The sequence below is a fragment of the Tenrec ecaudatus genome, chromosome X (assembly GCF_050624435.1).
Source record: "Tenrec ecaudatus isolate mTenEca1 chromosome X, mTenEca1.hap1, whole genome shotgun sequence".
NCBI lineage: Eukaryota > Metazoa > Chordata > Mammalia > Afrosoricida > Tenrecidae > Tenrec > Tenrec ecaudatus.
This window is the reverse complement of record NC_134548.1, coordinates 168890262-168909596: the sequence shown is the minus strand read 5'-3', so window position 1 is coordinate 168909596 and position 19335 is coordinate 168890262. Positions and strand designations below refer to the sequence as shown.

The window sequence follows — 19335 nt, the reverse complement described above, 5'->3', positions numbered from 1 at the left end:
CCTGACCATGCCTTGCCCAACCCTGCCTTAGACCTCAGAGGCACTGCCTGTGCCCCGGCATTCAACTAGGTCCACAGCGAGGTAGTCTGCTTGGGGTCTACTGGAGGGGGTGGGGGCGATGACAGCGTACTGTTGATGGACTTGTGTCCCCCAAAATATAATATTGAACACCTGGACCTTAGAGCTGTGGGTAGGGTCCCCAAGTGCCTCAAGTGATTGGTGATGCACTGCAAATATGGAGGTTCCGCACAAGAAAGGCCTGGCTACATGATTCTGTGAGGACTGCGGTGAAGAAGACCCCATGGGGAGGTTCACTCTGTAACACATGGACTGGCATGATTCAGAAGGGACTTTACAATGAAAGTCCTTTTGTTCGTTTGGGCTTTGTGTCTGTGGATTTCATGTTTAATCTAATGACCTTCCAAAACTCATTCTACTGTGAGGTGAGTGATCGCTCAGTTGAGGATCCTGAACCTGACCCCTTCTGAGTGACATCAAGGGCAGCAGCTGGGTCATGGAAGTGAGTGGGCACAGACTCAGGAAGACAGGTGCCATGTGCAGATCGCCAAGGCACATTCTCTCTCACACGCTTCCGGCCACTCACTCGGTGGAGTTTGTGTCTGGGCAGCAGTCCCATCCCCGACCCCACCGAAGTGCCCACCATGCCTCTCACACTGTGTGATCACCAGGCGGATGTGGAAGTTTAGTAGCGACTATGAAAACTAGCAATCGATTCATTTTAAAAGTCCACTGCAAAAAATGATAGGTTGCTTATTTTGGTTGATAGAGGGTTCAAAAATACCCCCCGCCAACACAAATTGTTGTAAATTGCATCTCTATATTTAAAACACAAACTGTCCACTCTTACATCGTCAATTGCTCTTCCACGTGGGCACTGAACTGCTAACACCAAGGTCAGTGGTTCAAGCCTACCAGCCCCTCTGATGGAGAAAGATGAGCCTTTTTGTTCATGTAAAGATTCGCAGCCTTGGTGTGTCTATGTAGGCTCACTATGAGTACTAAGTACCACCTGTCTTGGGAGCCAGTCATCCTCTCTCCCCAGCCACTGCTGTCATTGCCCAATGGGCACAGGTACAAAGGGGCCATGGTGGCAGGTATCAAGGTCGTCTCTTGGAATTACCATGTCCTGTGGTTAGAGTCCATGGTAAACTACAACAATACAATTCTGACAAGATTACTAATGGCACAGACTCTTCAGGGGTGACAGATTCGGTCACTGAGTCAGGCCAAGAACCAGGACCAGCTGCAGGACTTGTGAGGGCAAAGGGAATACAGAGTGGGTGGTGGAAGAAGGCAGCTCCAAAGAGCAGACCAGCCACATGATCAGTTACAGAGACGAGGACTACAGTTGCTATGAGGGTTTCCTCTTTGCATGTACACATCCAATATTTGGGGTTCATTTATACAATATGAGATGAAAATGGGGTTGTGTGCTGTCAGTTGTACTTGTTAGTTGTGTCATGTTACATGCAAGTATGGCTTTGTCTTTGTTTGGAGATTCTGTTTGGTTTACAGAGAAGTATGTAGGTGCCAAATAGACAAGAGGTGGAGTGTGACCGATAGGTTTAGTGTCAACTTGGCTGGGCCAGGGTTCTCAGTAGGATGTGATCTAATTGCATGGTGAGCAGCTATGCAGTTGTGGTCAGATGAGGGTGGAGGGCAATGGACAGGCAGTTTTCTCCTATTTCAGCAAACTCTGGGGGAAGCCATGCCTTTTCCTCCTGGTACGAATCCTGCAGTGTCTCATCGACCTCTGGATCTTTGGACTTCAGCCACTAGCCTGCCATCTTCCCTGCTCATCCTGTCATCTCTCAGCGCCTGCCAAGTTGCCATCTTGCTGGAGCACATAGCTGTGGGAGAAGAGCCTGAGGAGCAGGCTCCTGGGAGGGAATCAGAAAGCAGATGCTCTCCAATGCTGTGCGGTGCCTTCAGTGGGTGAAGTCCCGAGGGGCCTCCCAGTGCTCGTACCCAGTGGGGTACAGGTTGGGATGTAGTGATCAGGTAACGTGGGGATTAGCAGGCAGAACTCCCAGGCCCAACTCAGTGAGCTGTTTAACTTCATCCAGGCTTACGCTCCTCCCTGAGATGTCACGGAGGACAAGCTGGAAGCAGTTTGTAAATGACCAAGCACCTCACACTCTGTGAGGGTCCGAGATGGTGGGACCGTGGACTCTGATGCTTGGGCTCTCAGTCTAACCTGCCCAACGTGACTCTGAAGGACATTCCACTCAGACTCTAAGGTTTCTTGCCCCTGACCCTCACCACCATAGCCCACTCTCCTGATTTCCAGTCTTATGAAGTTGCCACAATGAGCTGCATGAGGCTGGGCCCATTTGAGCTTCTTCAAACATAAGTCATCATGGCCCACATGGTCAGTGTCCACCTTCCTACCCAGGGGTCCTGAGTGGCCCGAGGGCACACAGGATGGCGAGGGCTGATGTGGAAGCTAAGGCAGGGCATGTGATGGTGTGAATGGCTAGTGATAATGAGGATTTTTCTTTTTGTTAGCAGCCTGGATGTTATCTTTGGTGAATAGTCGACTCATGTTTTTTTAAATTTTATTTTTAAACATTTTAAATTCTTTTTTTGGATTCATGTCTTTTGTCAATTTATTAATTAGATTGCGATATCTGTCTTCAAGCATACCAGTTTGAATTTCTATTGATTCAGTTTTATTCCTTTTACTCTTTCAATGCATTCTCTGGATTTCTATTTGCTGCTTTTATATGGCTTGTGATTTTTTTTCATTTATTTTTGTCAGTTCTTATAGTTTTTTTCCCGAATTCTTTATTTTTTTGCTTTCCTTGATTTTATCTTCAATTCTCTCAATTTGTTGAAGGACTCTAAATAATATTCTTTTGGATTCCTCACTAGGTAGTTGCAGTGCCCGTCATTCCTGAGGAAAGTCTTCCGGCAGTGTACCTTGGTCATGTGTTTGGGCCACTATGTCCTATTTTTTCTTATGAACTGAACTTGTCTGTTGTGTCCAAAACATTGTGCTCTTGTATTTGTATTTAATTGATGAATTATGTTGACGAGACCTTAGCCACGCACCACTTGTCTCCTGATGGGTGGTTAACACAAAGTGGTGATTCCGCAAGTAAGCCAATCCATGAGACAGAGGCAGAAGGCAGAGCAAGAATGTATGAGCACCAGGAGCCATGAGGACAGACTGGACTTCATCCTTCAAAATCGGCTTTCCCAAAGCAGTTTAACCAAATGTACTGCCATGGAGGCAACTCCGACTCATGGTGACCCTGTAGGGCAAGGTTTTCCCTACTGGAGTAGAAAGCTTCAGTTTCTCCCATGGAGCATCTGGGGGTCACCAGTATGCCACCTGGGCTCCTAAACAAGTTGAGGGGGTGTTTTGTAGTCACGGTGTGGGTGAAAAGGTCTCCTGGAGAAAGACTGTCTAGCTCTCGGAATAGTCTTTCTGCTTGGAGGTGCAATTTCCCTTCCGGCTACAGGTACTGTCTGCTGAGTCCTGACCAACAGATGGAGACAGGCTAACATTAACTTCTAACGGGAAACAGCACCAGTTAGTTCATCATGAATCCTAACAGGACGGCAAGAGCAGAACAAAAGGGAAGCAAAGGACAAGCTGCCTAACTAAACGCAGAGCGTTTGTGTTCCGCCCACAGGTACTGGCCTCCAGCTGCAGATAGGGTCATCTTTAAGTGCGTGTCAATGAGATGGTCCTAACTTTTATAACCCCCTAGACCAGTGTGTAAGTATTTTGGAAGGTTTTTTTTGTTTTGTTTTTTTTTAAATCATTTTCTTTTTTTACATTTTATTAGGGGCTCATACAACTCTTATCACAACCCACACATATACATACATCAATTGTATAAAGCACATCCATGCATTCTTTGCCCTAATCACTCTCAAAGCATTTGATCTCCACTTAAGCCCTCTGCATCAGATCCTTTTTTACCCCTCCCTCATGAGCCCTTGATAATCCACAGATTGTTATTTTGTCATATCTTGGCCTATCCAGTCTCCCTTCGCCCCCTTCTCTGCCGTCCATCTCCCAGGGAGGAGGTCACATGTGAATCCTTGTAATCAGTTCCCCCTTTCCAACCCATTCACCCTCCACTCTCCCAGCCTCGCCCCTCACACCCCTGGTCCTGAAGGTATCATCCACCCTGGATTCCCTGTGCCTCCAGCTCCCATATGCACCAGTGTACAATCTCTGCCCTATCCAGTTCTGCAAGGTAGAATTCGGATCATGGTAGTTGGGGGGAGGAAGCATCCAGGATCTGGAGGAAAGCTGTGTTCTTCATCAGTACTACATCGCACCCTGACTGACCCATCTCCTCTCCTAAACCCCTCTATGAGGGGATCTCCAGTGGCCGACACTTGGGCCCTGGGTCTCCACTCTGCACTTCCCCTTTCATTACACACACACACACACACACACACACACACACATTTTTTGCATGATGCCTTATACCTGGTCCCTTTGGCACCTCGTGATTGCACCGGCTGGTATGCTGCTTCTTCCATGTGGGCTTTATTGCTTCTGAGCTAGATGACCGCTTGTTCACCTTCAAGCCTTTAAGACCCCAATAGCCAGGGTCTCTTTCAATAGCCGGGCACCATCAGCTTTCAATAGCCGGGCACCATCAGCTTTCTTCGCCACATTTGCTTATGCACCCGTTTGTCTTCGGCGATCGTATCATGGAGGTGTGCAGCCAATGATATGATTTTTTGTTCTTTGATGCCTGGTAACTGATCCCTTCGGGACCACTCGATCACACAGGCTGGTGTGTTTTTCCATGTGAGCTTTGTTGCTTCTGTTTTGGAAGGTTTTTAAGGCTGTGGCCCTTCACTCTTTTTTAAAAACCTCAATTTTGTTCATTTTTATAAATTTTTCCTTTTATTTGTGGAATACAAAGAAAAACAAACTTAATGTAGTTGCGCAGTACAGCTCATCAGAATAGTGACATCACTGTCTTTGTGGTTCTTCCTTTTCCCATTCACCCTCCCTCCCTCCCTTCCCTCTTTTCTCTCCACCCGCCACTGGCCTTGGCCTCACCATAGGTCTTCAAAGTTTTTTCATTTTGTGTGAAAACCACTTCTTTCTCTTTATAATAATGGTGTCATGACACATTTATGAGATTGTCTTACTTTGCTGAGGATAATGGACTACATACATTGCGAGGAGACTTCAAGCAAAAAGCCTGTGGACAAATGGAATTCAAACATAAAAATAAAAATATTTCCCAACATAAGCTCCATATATAAGACACTTTTGTAAACAATGGTACCAGCTATTTAATCCATCCCTAAGGAAGTGCAAGTCCTGGGAGTTCAACCATGTCTATATAGTCTTTTTATTTTATTACCTACAGGATAACAAGTGCTCTTTAATTTTTTTTTAGATTAAGAACCAAAAAGAAGTCAGGGCTGTTTCCCACAGAAAGTCCCAAACTGTCCTTGTTGGAAAGGAACGTGCAGGAGCACTGTCGTGGCCGAGGGACTCTCTGGTGAAGCTTTTCACGGCACTTCTGCTAAAGCTTCCGCTAACTTCCTCCAAACGCTCTCTTAATCACCAGGTGTTCTTGTTCCATGGCCCTCAGAAAACCAGCAAGCCAGTATCTCAAGCACTCCAAAAAACAGCTGCCGTGTCTTTGGTGTTGCCCAGTCTGCTTTTGCTTGCACTGGATTACTTCCACCACCTGGCAGTTATTACTTTGATGGTGGTTGGTCTTTAGGGTCATGCTGGTAAAGCTATGTTACAGCTCCCGTTACGATTCTTTAATTAAAAAGTTCAGGATTTTTATCCCATTTGCTTAAAATGTCCATGAGTGAAAACTTGATGAGCTCAACCATTAAGTGAAGTTTGCTCAACTTCAAATTTTCAGTCAGAATCATGTAAGCTGAATCAATTGAGATCTATCGTGTTGGCTGCTTTCAGTTAATCACTGGTCCTCTTTAATTAGGTCACTACCATGACTGGTCTGCTTGAAAATTGATGTGGATGGTCTGCCACTTCATGCTTCATCTTCAAAATCTTCTAGTCATTTCTTAAAATAAGCTATCCATTTGTAAACTACCAATTTCACTGGGGAATCATCTTCAGAAACTACTGTTTATACTCGTGTATAAGCTGAGTTTTTCAGCACAAAAAATGTGCTGAAAAACTGGGGTTCGGCTTATACACAGGTCAGTGGTACCCCAGCGAGGTGTAACATCTCGCGGGTGATTGCCGTTCCTCCGCTGTTCCTTCAAAGCCCCGCTGACACTTCAGGGCTTTGAATGCTTGTTTACTCACATCTAACCAATCTGAGCCGTCCTATGACGTGGATGGCTCCAATTCGCAGAAGCACCCATAGTGATTCACTTAGGCCGGCAGCTGAACTGGTAAGGATGTGCCTGTGGCTGCGCTCAGTCTCTCCCCTCTGGTCTCTGTGTTAATTCACATTCTGCATTTCCCACCCTAGGCTTATACTCAAGTCAATTAGTTTTTCTGGTTTCCCAGGTAATAATTAGGTACCTCGGCTTATACTAGGGTTGGCTTATATTAGAGTATATGCGGTATGTATTGGGCTGCTAACCACTAGCAGTTTGAACCCACTCAGTTGCTCCTTGGGAGGAAACTGAGGTTATCAGCTCCCATAAAGATTTAAGAGCCTATGGAAACCCACAGAGGCAGTTCTATCTTATAGGGTCAGGATGAGTTGGAATTCACTTGATGGCTGTGGAAATGATTTTTTCATTTTTCTATTCAAGCTTCACCATAAATTTGGTGTTTGTTCTTGTTTCAATGTTTGTTCATGTTGTCCTGGTAGGAGCTCTTTTCAAATGGTTGTCTTTTCCTTCTTTGTGTTTCAAACTAGACTCTATCAGACATGCTATAATAAATCAGTATAAGTTTATTTTGGTGTGGACAATTTTTGAAATCCATTAATACACATTTTAATGACCTTTTGGAAAATTTTTTCCTATTTTATTTCTTCTCTTTCTCATTTCTGCCATGCAGTTTTGTAGAAACTACAGCCTGAGACTAATGTGTTTCGCATTACCTTTCTAAATGTGTTTTCAGCACAGGGAACGTTCTTTTCTTCTAGTAACGATGGCACACTGTTATCAGAAGAAATGAGATTCCAGGAGAATCTTCTGAGCAAGCAAATCATTGTATAAAATAAAACTTAGCTTAATCAATGTCTTCACTTTATTGATTACTTCAAACATGTGCTTTCAAAAGCATTCTTCTACACAAATAGAACAAGTACGGTTAATTAATTCATACATAAAACATGCACATAAATTTTATTCAGGTGTGTATAAGAAAGGGAAATAAGCTTTACATGTTTTCTTTGGATTAAAGACATTTGAAAATTATTATTCAGGAGGGCCAAATGTTTTGTGAAGCAAGTGTGTTTTCCAATAGACAATGCGGATTCAATTTAAATGAATTCGTGTTGATGAAGAGATCTGGAAAACTGTGATTGTGCTATGCATGATCAACAGGAAAAGGATTCTACTGGTCCAAAGATATTATTTCAAATAAATGAATCAGGTAGCATGAGTTGAAAGGTTTAGATGGAAGACGAGGCACCATGAGCTAGATGATATGATGCATCTGTATTCAAGGCACATGACTAGGCTAAACAGACAGGTAGGTTCTATACACTAATTTGGTTTTTCATTGGAAAAGGGGTCAAATGTAATATACTGTCCACTTAATGACAGATAAATACATCAAATGTCTTCCTTTCAGATACACACCAAACACATACTTATAACAGGTACTAGAGTAGCCTAAGCAGTATGATTACAGGTCAGGTTTCTTACACTGCAGTTAAATGAATGATGGACTATTTTGCAATGTTCATGTACACCATACTGTCTACTCATGTTTCACAAAATAATTCTTCAAAACCAGGCAGATTAAAGAATCCATTATACCACAAAGGATCCTCAAACTACAAGGTGGCTTCAAAAAGGTTATTGGAAAAATAGAATTAAAAGATAATAGAAATAGTTCCATGAACTTTTTGATACCCCCTTGTAATATGCAATAGCAGTCCAGTCTAACCACGTTGGACTTCACTGTTGATTGTATTGAATTTGGGTTTCTCAATAATGGGGAAACCCCCTATGCTATCTCCTTTCCTAGAGCTACAAGTGAGCACACCCACTGTGGTTCTCTTCTTTTTCTTTGGTGCTTCAGCAATTTGCCTCCCTATTCCCGCTAATACCAGTTTTATGAACAATACAGTTGCCTTAAACATCCAAATAATAAAAAGGAATATAAAACAAAAACACAACCTTCAACAATATTTAAGCCATCATCTTCTCATATTAATGGCAATGTGGAAATAGAAGCTATAAAACTATTCATTGTATAGTGAATTGCCAGCATGTTGAACTTTATTGCTAAAAGGAGGGCAAGGATCATTGCGTGCTTCTAAAGGCTAGGAAAATTTTTCTCATCTGACTGAAATAAAATGTTTCATACTTGACTGGTCTGGGCTCCTGGAAATAAGCAGCACCAAAAAAGCTAACTTCAGTTCCCCATAGAACAATTGCTCTTCATTTATATGGTTCTGAAGCACCTAAAAATCTTTAAGAACAAAACATATTAAGATGAGCTGTTAGCAATACTGTAGGTCTCTTGGATACTTTAAGCACACATACAAAGTTCCTCCTTAGCTTCAGTAGGCAGTTCATAAGACTGGTGGTTTCCACCCTGTTCATAGCTTTGTGCAATAAAAACAAAATCCTCTCGCTGAGTAGACAACACCAGGCAGACATATCAAACAAACACAAGCCCCTTTTAAGGCTGTTGCTGCAATGATGGTTCAATCTTAAGTGCACTGGGACAAGCCGGTTGATGGAACCAAAGATCAATCTGAAGGCATAGAAGAGCAGAAAATGGAAATGTGAGAAGAGGGTTGAGACTGATAGATACCACCTGCCAGCACAGAAAGGCTTGGGTCACAGAGATTACATTTAACTCCTTGTTTTTTTTTCTATCCTTTGGAAATAACTTTTTCTTTATTTTTTCACACAGCTTGGCCATGTAAATCCACCACAGATAGGAGACACGATGATATAGATGAAAACCTGGAAAGAGTGGGAGGCAAAATGGAGGCAACTTACTGATGCATCATTAACGATAACAAAACAAAACCAACAAAGTGCCTTTACTCCTTCAAATTGTGATTTAGTATTTGCTGGTTTGGGAGAGCATTTTATATGTAGCTAAATTTGTCATTATTAGAGTGATAAAATATATTTAAAAAATGAGTAGGGACTTTACATTTTTACCATGTATGAGCAGGAATGTTGCCATGAACCTTTCACAGGATGACACAATAATTATGATTACTCAAATCAAAGAAAACTGGTGATACTTGTAACACAGCAAAAATGCTAGTTCTATTATAATGTGGTAGCTTTTTCAATTCTATTATTGTAATTTTAAGCTATAATTTCAAATGTAGCATACACTTGTTTACATTACTACATACCAGAAAGTAGATGCATTTAAACATTTTACACATTAAACATTCATTTTAGATAGTGAACATTAGGTGCCCTGTACTGTACTAAAATTAAATTTGTCATTTCATTTTGCTTCAAATTACAATATTTGGAATTTTTCAAAGTCATGGATTCCATTACTTACATGCTTGGACAAAACACAGAGTAAGCAAAGTGTTTTATCTTACTTCCTTAAAAATATTGGGGGTTAAGGTTCTTTTTTGACAGATTCTGGGCCTTTTTTTTTTTTTTTTCACCACGAGGGCTCGCCGGCCCCACCCCTCTCCGATTCTGGGTCTTAATGTATAAGTTATACTACTTTTATCATACCCCCGATCCCGTACCACACACACCACCTCCTCCAAATGCAGTTTACTAATAGGTAAGCCATAAATATATTCTGACTTTTAAAACAATTCAGCTTCACAAATAAAGATAAGTTCCTACACCACATGAGGAAGAAGTATAGGGGCTTGGAATGTGCTACCTAAAGATCCCGAGCAAGGGAAACATTTACGGATATGCTATTTCCAATATAAAATTTATCTAAAGTTCTAACTTATTCAGTCAAACACTAATTGAGGTGTTGCTGTGAAGGATTTTTGTAAATGTGATTAAAGCCTATAATCAGTTGACTTTATGTAAAGTTGATTATGTTAGACCAGTGGTTCTCAACCTTCCTAATGCCGTGACCCTTTAATACAGTTCCTCATATTGTGGTGAACCACCAACCATAAAATTATTTTCATTGCTACTTCATCACTGTAATTTTGCTCCTGTTATGAATCTGGCGACCCCGGTGAAAGGGTCAATCAACCCCCAAAGGGGTTGCGACCCACAGGTTGAGAACCGCTGTGTTATGCCAAAGCTTCTTAAGTTGTGGGTATTGACCCTATATGGATCACTTAACTGAAAGTGGTGTTTGGGGGAAATTTGGGCAACAGTGAAGCAGTGCTTGCTCATATTGTGAATTTCTTGGGCAAAAAGTTATTTCAGAGTCAATCAGTTGCAAGGAGCTCTGAACAAAATTGCAGTTTGTCATCGATAAAGAAATGCTGTCTATGGAAAGCAGCTTCACTCTTGGCCTAGAATCCCTGTATGCCCTTCCTGACCAGCTAGTTGAACACGTACCTAACCAGTCCCTACACTTGCATAAGACAATTCCTTGCAATAAATCTCAACATATTATCTCTTACTGGTTCTATTTCTTGAGGCAAACCCAGGCTAATACAATTAAAAACAAAACCATGATAAGATTGACAATTTTTTTTCCAAATCTCTTTACTACCTGATTTAATAGAAGACACCTGTACTCTCGTCTATTTTTGCATTCAGTCTGTGGTGGTATGTTACTTTGAAGAAAATCTGTCCTCCTGGACATACACTTTTAGAAGAGAGAGAAGTATTTTTAAGCCTTTTCAGATATGTCCTTGATATTACGCCACAACTGAACAAATGGTAGTCTCTTAAAGGTTAGCTGAAATATTTGAAGATATAGTTATATTGGAACCCACCCTCTATCTTGCACTTTACAAGAGTCCTGATAGTGTAATGGGTAAGCTCTCGAGTGAACAACCCTCTAAGATGCCCCAGGCCATCATCTCTACAGGAGCAGATTGCCAAGGGTATTCGGGGAAAAAGATCTGCCAACCTGTTCTTGTAATGAGTACAGCCCAGAACACCTTGTAGTTCTACTGTCACGTGTCAAAATCGGCTCCCTAGCACACATCATCAGCCTCAACATCTTGCACTTTAACTGGATCTATTCTTGTGCAAGATTTTAACCGAGGTGATTTCAAAAAGTTCATGGAAAAAATTCATTATCTTTTCATTCAATTACTACACGAACTTTTTGAAGCTGCCTTGTATTATCATGGATGACCATCTGGAAAATTTTGAATCACAAAAAGTTATGACAATCTTCACAATGTTGATATACTTCATTTTACAATGTTAAGAAAATCCAGTTTTTTAATATCACCGCCAATCTTATCAGAAAAGTCTTAAAGATTTGGAAAGTGGTCAATTTCCAAGGGTGAACAGAAATTTTCGAAATTCCTATTTTTCCTTTGAAGCTTGCATTTTATTACTGGCTATCAACTGTCAGTTTTTCCTTTAAAATGACTTACGCTATTTAATTTGTTCATTTTTAAGAGATTTCATGCCCAATAACCAAGCTTGAAAAGGCACACTTTGTCATTCTTTTAAGTGACAAGGGTGTTCTGTGGAGAAAATACTCAAAACCCAAATAATTGCATAATTTATTTTCCTTGATACATAATCAAATCTTTTCACTGCCTCATCAAGGACATTCTAAGTGAAACCAGCTTTTCTTTTATTGCAAATGTATGTGATAAAGAATACAATGACTACGAGTAAAATTTGGTGTCACTGCCTTAATTCATGCTAAGGTGCCCAAGTTCTAGTCACCATTGCTTTTGTACCATCTGTTTTGTATCATCAGGAAAACCATTTTAGAAAAATAGTATTTTAGAAAAATAGTATTGACTTCATGAACCTTCTGATAGACTTTTAGGAACTCTTGCAAGTTCACAGATTACACTGAAAACCAATGCCTTAGACCAGGGGTGTCAAACGGTGGCCCGTGGGCCGCATGAGGCCCCTGAGGTCATTTTTTTGTGGCCCATGATGCTCTGAAATAAAATGAAAATAGAAAAAATTGTTATGAAGAAAATAACACTTAGGGGAGATCAAGGCAATACCGTACACACCATTCTCTCGTTACATTTTATTTCAGAGCATCATGGGCCACAAAAAATTACCTCGAAGGCAGCATGCAGCCCTGCAGGTCACCACTTTGAAACCCCTATACTTTAGACCAACATGGAGATTCCCATGTAGCCTAACCTGTTTCTCATCCATAAATTAAATAAGGAAAGGAAGCATGCCAAGATCCCTATAAAGCCCCACAATTCACTTCTCTAAATTTATATTAAACATCAGTATATAAAACTTATCACACATTAATAAAAAAATACCATAGGACCTATTAGCATTTTCCCAGTAATAAAAGGGTAGTTCATGAAAAATATATTTGCTAATGTACTCAAATATATGAATTCAATGGATGAAGAAATAATACTTTCTAAAATTGAATATCATTCCTAATAAAACTGTTAGTAATCTAGGAATAAAAGTAAAGCTTAGTAAGTTGAAAATACCTATTTAATAAGAATTCATAGTAAATAAATACCATTCTTAAGAATGAGACAGGCATTCCCATAAAAGTCAAGGCCAGGAAAAAATGCATACCAACAACACAGCAATTCGACCTTGTTAGTAAATGCAAAAAATATTTACAACTTGATGAGATGAAGTTAACAGGTAGTATAGTTTACCTGGAGTAGGAACAAGCAAATTGAAAGCTCAGGATAACTCTTACATTTTAAAGGGTTGTTTTCCAAAAAGGAGTAACACGTGAAAGAAACAAATGTGGCCCTTGATGAAACTTGACCTACAGCATGCATAAGAACTATTACACTTAGTAAGAGTTATGGAAGACAGCAGATAGGAAATAGATCAGTTAGAAATTAAAACACTGAATCAAATAGAAAATAGAAGTGGCATTTAAGAATAGATGTTTCATAGTGACTTCAGGGTCAAGTCACTGCCTCATTATGTGTTTCACCATTAGATATGACAAGGATTTGAATAGGAAACAAGTCACTGCAGTCAGTGGATGGCTGCATTCAAGTTTCCTCAGTAATACACTTGCCTTAATCTCATTAGGGTGCCTTCCAAAAAAGGGGGGGAGGCAATTTAAACAGTAGCCTGCAAGGGGAGCTGCTGGGCCAGTGAAATTCAAGGCAGAGAGGCCAGCTCCAAAGGTGATGACGACTTTATTGAAGGACACAAGACAAACAGAGGGACTAATTAGGACAAAGTGTTAGGACATCATGCCTGGTGCAGTAGAGGGTCAAGGTGATGGAATTGGCACAGTGGTTACAACAATGGGCCCACATACAACCACAATTGTGAGGAGGGTTCCTTCGCTGGTACCTCAACTTGATGGCACCCAACAACCACCATCCCGATTCACATTTCACAGACCTGCTTGAATTGAAATATAAATGCTTCCGAGACAAATTATGTGGAATTACTACTGAAAAAGAAAAGAGAATAGAAAACTGCAAAGGTGAAAAAAGGGCAAGAAAGCAGCCTTTGGGGACTCCACCCCCCCAATCAGAACAATGCATCTGCTCATTCTTTGTGGGAGGCAGAAGCCATCCTATGAGAATTTAGTTTGGAAACCTTACCCAATCTACCTACAGCCTTATCTTGCCCCTCTAGTCTTCAAAAAGGGAAAGTGATGGCAACGATGACTGTATAACCCACTTGAGGGGAACGACCATCAGAATTATAGGTGATCGTGGAAGTTGTGGCATATATATATATATATCCCAATATATAATAAGGGTTCAGTGGGGCGGTAGGGTGAGGGATGGAGGGATTAAAGAGGAGTTGCTAACAAGGAGTTCAAGAAGAAGTAAAAATGTATCGAAAATGATGGTGGCAGCAACTGTACAATTATGCTTGATCTAAATAGAACTGTGGGTTGTAATAATATCTGTAAGAGCTCCGAGTATACAAACACTCCCTCAATGCATGAATACCTTCTTTTATTAAATTGGAACTCTATGATGCTCACTCTCCCGACACAACGGCTGGAGCCAAAGTGGGTGAACAAGTAAATGTGGTGAAGAAAGCTGATGGTGCCCGGCTATCAAAAGAGATAGTGACTGGGGTCTTAAAGGCTTGAAGATAAACAAGTGGCCATCTAGCTCAGAAGCAACAAAGTCCACATGGAAGAACACACCAGCCTGTGTGATCGAGTGGTCCCAAAGGGATCAGTTACCAGGCATCAAAGAACAAAAAATCATATCATTGACTGCACACCTCCATGATAGGATCGCTGAAGACAAATGGGTGCATAAGCAAATGTGGTGAAGAAAGCTGATGGTGCCCGGCTATCAAAAGAGATAGTGTCTGGGGTCTTAAAGGCTTGAAGGTGAACAAGCGGCCATCAAGCTCAGAAGCAAAAAAGCCCACATGGAAAAAGCACACCGGCCAGTGCGATCACGAGGTGCCAAGGGACCAGGTATAAGGCATCATGCAAAAAAAAACAACGATATAAGTGTGTGTATCTATGTGTATATGTATATGTATATATATACCATATTAAATGAAGGGGGAAGTGCAGAGTGGAGACCCAAGGCCCAAGTGTCGGCCAATGGAGATCCCCTCATAGAGGGGTTTAGGAGAGGAGATGGGTTAAATAGGGTGCGAGGTAGTACCGATGAAGAACACAGCTTTCCCCCAGATCCTGGATGCTTCCTCCCCCCAACTACCATGATCCGAATTCTACCTTGCAGGGCTGGAGAGGGCAGAGGCTGTACACTGGTACATATGAGGTCTGGAGGTACAGGGAATCCAGGGTGGATGATACCTTCAGGACCAAGGGTGTGAGGGGTGATGCTGGGAGAGTGGAGGGTGAGTGGGTTGGAAGGGGGGAACTGATTACAAGGATCCACATGTGACCTCTTCCCTGGGAGAGGGACAGCAGAGAAGGGGGGAAGGGAGACTCCGGATAGGGCAAGATATGACAAAATAACGAGGTATAAATTACCAAGGGCACATGAGGGAGGGGGTAAAGGGGAGGGAGGGGAAAAAAAAAAGAGGACCTGATGCAAGGGGCTTAAGTGGAGAGCAAATGCTTTGAGAATGATTGGGGCAGGGAATGTATGGATGTGCTTTATACAATTGATGTATGTATATGTATGGATGGTGATAAGAGTTGTATGGGTCCCTAATAAAATGTAAAAAAAAGAAAAGTGGAGAAAAAAAATGATTAGGGCAGGGACTGTACAGATGTGCTCTATACAATTGATGTATGTATATGTGTGAACTGTGATAAGAATTGTATGAGCCCCTAATAAATTGTTAAAATTAAAAAAAAAAAGAGCTCCGAGTATAATGTTAAAATAAATAAATAAAAGAAACATGGTTCCCTGAGGATGCCCAAACTGTCATTTTTAAAAATTTCAAACTGACATTTCAATGGGGGTATACATAGAAGAGCACAGAATGCTTTGGGAAAATGTTAGGGGGAAATACTACTTTGAGAAGTGTATAGACCTAGATGGAGGATTTGTTGAGAAACAGGAACTTCACATTTTGATGTTTTTGCTTAATAATGTTTCTATCTACGGTTTTGTAGCAATACTTTTTTGATTTGCCCATGGGTGGGTCTGTATGTGTGTGCAGTTCATTTTATAGCACTAATCAATGAGATCAGCAGCTAATTTTTTGGAGAGGGAAAGCTCCATACATTAAAAGGCCAAACTTACAATTGATACAATGATGATGATAACAGTGAGCTTCAAATTCTTCATACACATGGCTCGAGCAAGATTTCTGCTGGTTGTTTTGAAGGTGACAGACTACAAGAAAAAAAAAGAACATTGATCCCTGGCATCAACTTTAATCTTTCCATTTTCATCAATGAATTCATCAAAAGTATCAATGTTGTTTGTCCTGCCCTCTCTTTTCAAGTATAAACTGGTCATTCATAATCACAAGTTCTTGAAAGCAAGACTTTTGTCAACCTGCAACAAATATATGACAGTATTCACCTTCCAAAACACAGGTACACTGACTTCAATTAAAATGGTTAAGATATACGGACCCAGTTGGATTCAGATTTGTGATTAGCCCTCATTGGCTTCACAGAGGAAGTAGGAAAAATAACATCAACCTCAGTATCTGCAGTTGTCTAGTATATTATATTTTGCATGTAAGCAAAATTTATGAACCAGTGAAAAAGAGGAACATGTGACTCATAGGCAAAGGAAATGTAGTCAACAGATGCAAACCCTCAAATGATTCAGCCATAGAACTTTTCAAGGAAGATTTTAAAAATAGATATTATATAATTATACAGTAACATAGTTAGCATAACATGAAATAGTTATTATATAATAACTTGTTTGTGAGTTTGTCATACTGTACTGGCTTGCCTGTTGCTGTGCTGCTGAAAGCTATGTCACTGGTATTTCAAGTACTAGCATGGTCACCTAGGTGAACAGGTTTCAGGTAGCTTCCAGACTAAGAACAGACAACAAAGAGGGGATAAGCAGTCTACTGCAGAGGGATTAGCTACTGAAGAACACTGTCTGATAGCATGCTGGAAGATAAGTCCCTCAGCTTGTAAGGAACTCAAAACACAACTGGGGAAGAGCTGCCTCCTCAAAGTCGACCCTAATGATGTGGATGGAGACTTTGATTTGCTGATAGAGCACACTCACAATGAGAAGAAACAGCTGTAAGCATCCCTTAATCAGAATGTGGAATGTATAAACTATGTATTGAGAAAAAGTACATGTCATCAAAACTGAAATAGAACGCATAAAGATGGATATGCTAGGCATGGATGAGCTGAAATAGATTGGTACTGATCGTTTTCAATCAGATAATCATATGATTATAAAAAGAGTCAAAAAGAGATCTTTCTTGAAATATAATACTGTCTATGATAGCATTATATGCAGCTATAAGGAAGTCCAATCAGTACAATTATTATGGAAATTTATGCACCAACCACTAAAACTAGTGATGGAGACATGAAAGAATTTTACCAAAACCTTGTGTAAGATTGATCAAACATGCAATTAAGATGCACTGGTAGTCATTGGCAACTGGAATGAAAATGTTAGAAACAAAGAGGAAGGAAAAGAAGTTGGAAGATACAGCTTTTATGATAAAAATGAAGCTGGAGATTGAATGAAAGAATTTTACAAGACTAACAATTTCATTGCAAATACCTTTTTTTAACCTTAAACAACAGAAAAGGCAACTATACACATAAACTTCTCCAGATGACACACACAGGAATCAAACTGATTACATCTATACAAAGAGATTATGGCAGAAGCGCAATATCAGCAGCAAAAATGAGGCCAGGGCTGGCTATGGCAATTGCTCATATAAAGTACAAGGTGAACTGAAGAAAATTAAAACAAGTCCTTAAGTATAACTTAACTGAATTAACTGGCTAAAGATAAGATGAGTTATGAGATTGGGGTTTTTCCTCTGTTTTACCTAGTTATTGTTGCTTGGTTTTTGTTCGCTTCCGGTTTGTGTTTTGTATGATTTTCCATATGTGAAATTCAAGATAGGTAACTATATAGAGACAGTAACTGGATTAAGAATTATCTAGGCACATGCAGGAGAGGTTGGGGGGAAATAAAGAGCTAACAACAATGAGTACAAGAAGATGCTCTGAAACTGATTGCACAACTCACCTTAATATTGTTGAGCAATTAAACTGGATGATATGTGAAGTATACGCCAAGAAAACTATTAAAATATGCTATTTCTCAAGCTGAAAGAACCAAAGAAAAAGTTCAAGCCTTGAGTTGAAATACTGAAGGATTCTCTGGGCAGAATATTGAACGATGCAGGAAACATCAAAAGAAGATGGCTGTACAGTCACTGTGCCAAAAATAACTGGTCAATGTTCAACTGTTGCTCAAGAACCAATGGTAAGTTGCACTAAAGACATTAGTGAAAATCAAGGCTCCAGAAATTGACAGAATACCAACTGAAATGTTTTAGCTTGGCAATCTGGAGGATTTTTAAGGCTGTGATCCTTCTCTCTCTTTTTAATGTTGAATGTATGTATGTTTATGCACACACACCCCCATTTACACAGCCTATCGCACCCGAACAGTGACAGTGTCCCAGGAAAGTCCTGGGTATGTGGTTCTTTCTTCTTTTTGCATCACCCTCCTTCCTTTCCTCACTGCTGGCCTCATCAGAGTCTTCAAAAATAATTTTCTTTGGTGCAAAAACCATTTTCTCCTTTTTATAATAATAGTGTCATAAAATATTTATCTTTAGATTGATTAGCTATGCTGAACATAATAGCTTCCAATTTTGTCCATTTCATGAGGTGTTTTGGCAGGCTTGTTATTGTTTTAAGGTTACATACATAATATTCCATTGTATTTACTAGTTTATCCATTTCTTGACAGTTTTTGATTGTTTCCATCTTCTTGCTATTTATAGAAATTGCTGCTATAAACATGGGTGTGCATCTATCTGTTCAAGTTTTGTTGTTTCTTTAGGGCATATATCATGTAGATAGATTGCAGGCTCATAAGGTGTTTGTATTTACATTTAAGGAAGATCCATCCTGTCTTCCAAAGTGGCTGTGTAATTCTGCAATCCCACCAGCAAATGTTTGAGTCGGAGTGTTTCAATCTCTCCACATCCTCTCTAGCATTTATTTTCTAGATTTTGAATTTTGCTAAGAATGTTGGTGTGAGGTGGCTTGTCATCACTGTTTTAATTTTAATTTCTCTTACAGCTAATCAATGTGAGCATTTCTTCATGTGATTGTTGGGTGTGTGTATGTCATCTTTCGTAAATTGTCTATTCATGTCTTGTTCCCATTTTTGATTGCGTGATTTGTTCTTAAGAAGTTGTACTTTTCTATAGATTTTTGAAATTATCCTTTATCTGGTATGTCAATGCCAAGATTTATTTTCAATCTGTGGGTTCTTTTTACTCATTTGATGTACATAAATATTGTATTATTTTATCTTATGTAGTGTGAATGTTTTTCATTTTGCTTGGTATTGTCTTTAAGATTTGTATTAGGACCTTTAAATTTGTCCCTGTTTATCGATGATCCTTATGATTCTAGAGTTTATATTTAGGTCTTTAATCCATCTTGAGTTCGTTTTTGTACATGGTGTGAGGTATGGGTCCTGTTTCATTCTTTTGCTGCTGGAGATC

The 19335-nt window shown here is 40.2% G+C and overlaps 1 protein-coding gene across 5 annotated transcripts in view; it reads right to left on the bottom strand.

Moving 5' to 3' along the window:
* Positions 1 to 8668: 8668 nt before the first annotated feature.
* Positions 8669 to 19335, bottom strand: part of VAMP7 (vesicle associated membrane protein 7) — a 62460-nt gene continuing 51793 nt past the window's right edge. For 4 of the 5 annotated variants that reach the window (XM_075538778.1, XM_075538775.1, XM_075538779.1 and 1 more), the window contains 2 exons: positions 15885 to 15977; positions 8669 to 8881 (listed from right to left, as the gene is read on the bottom strand). In XM_075538778.1, the coding sequence (XP_075394893.1) occupies positions 8807 to 8881; positions 15885 to 15977 (168 nt within the window). In that variant the 3' untranslated portion in view covers positions 8669 to 8806. Of the gene's footprint in view, positions 8882 to 9020; positions 9097 to 15884; positions 15978 to 19335 lie in introns of those variants that run through there. The other variant, XM_075538781.1, reaches the window with a different exon arrangement.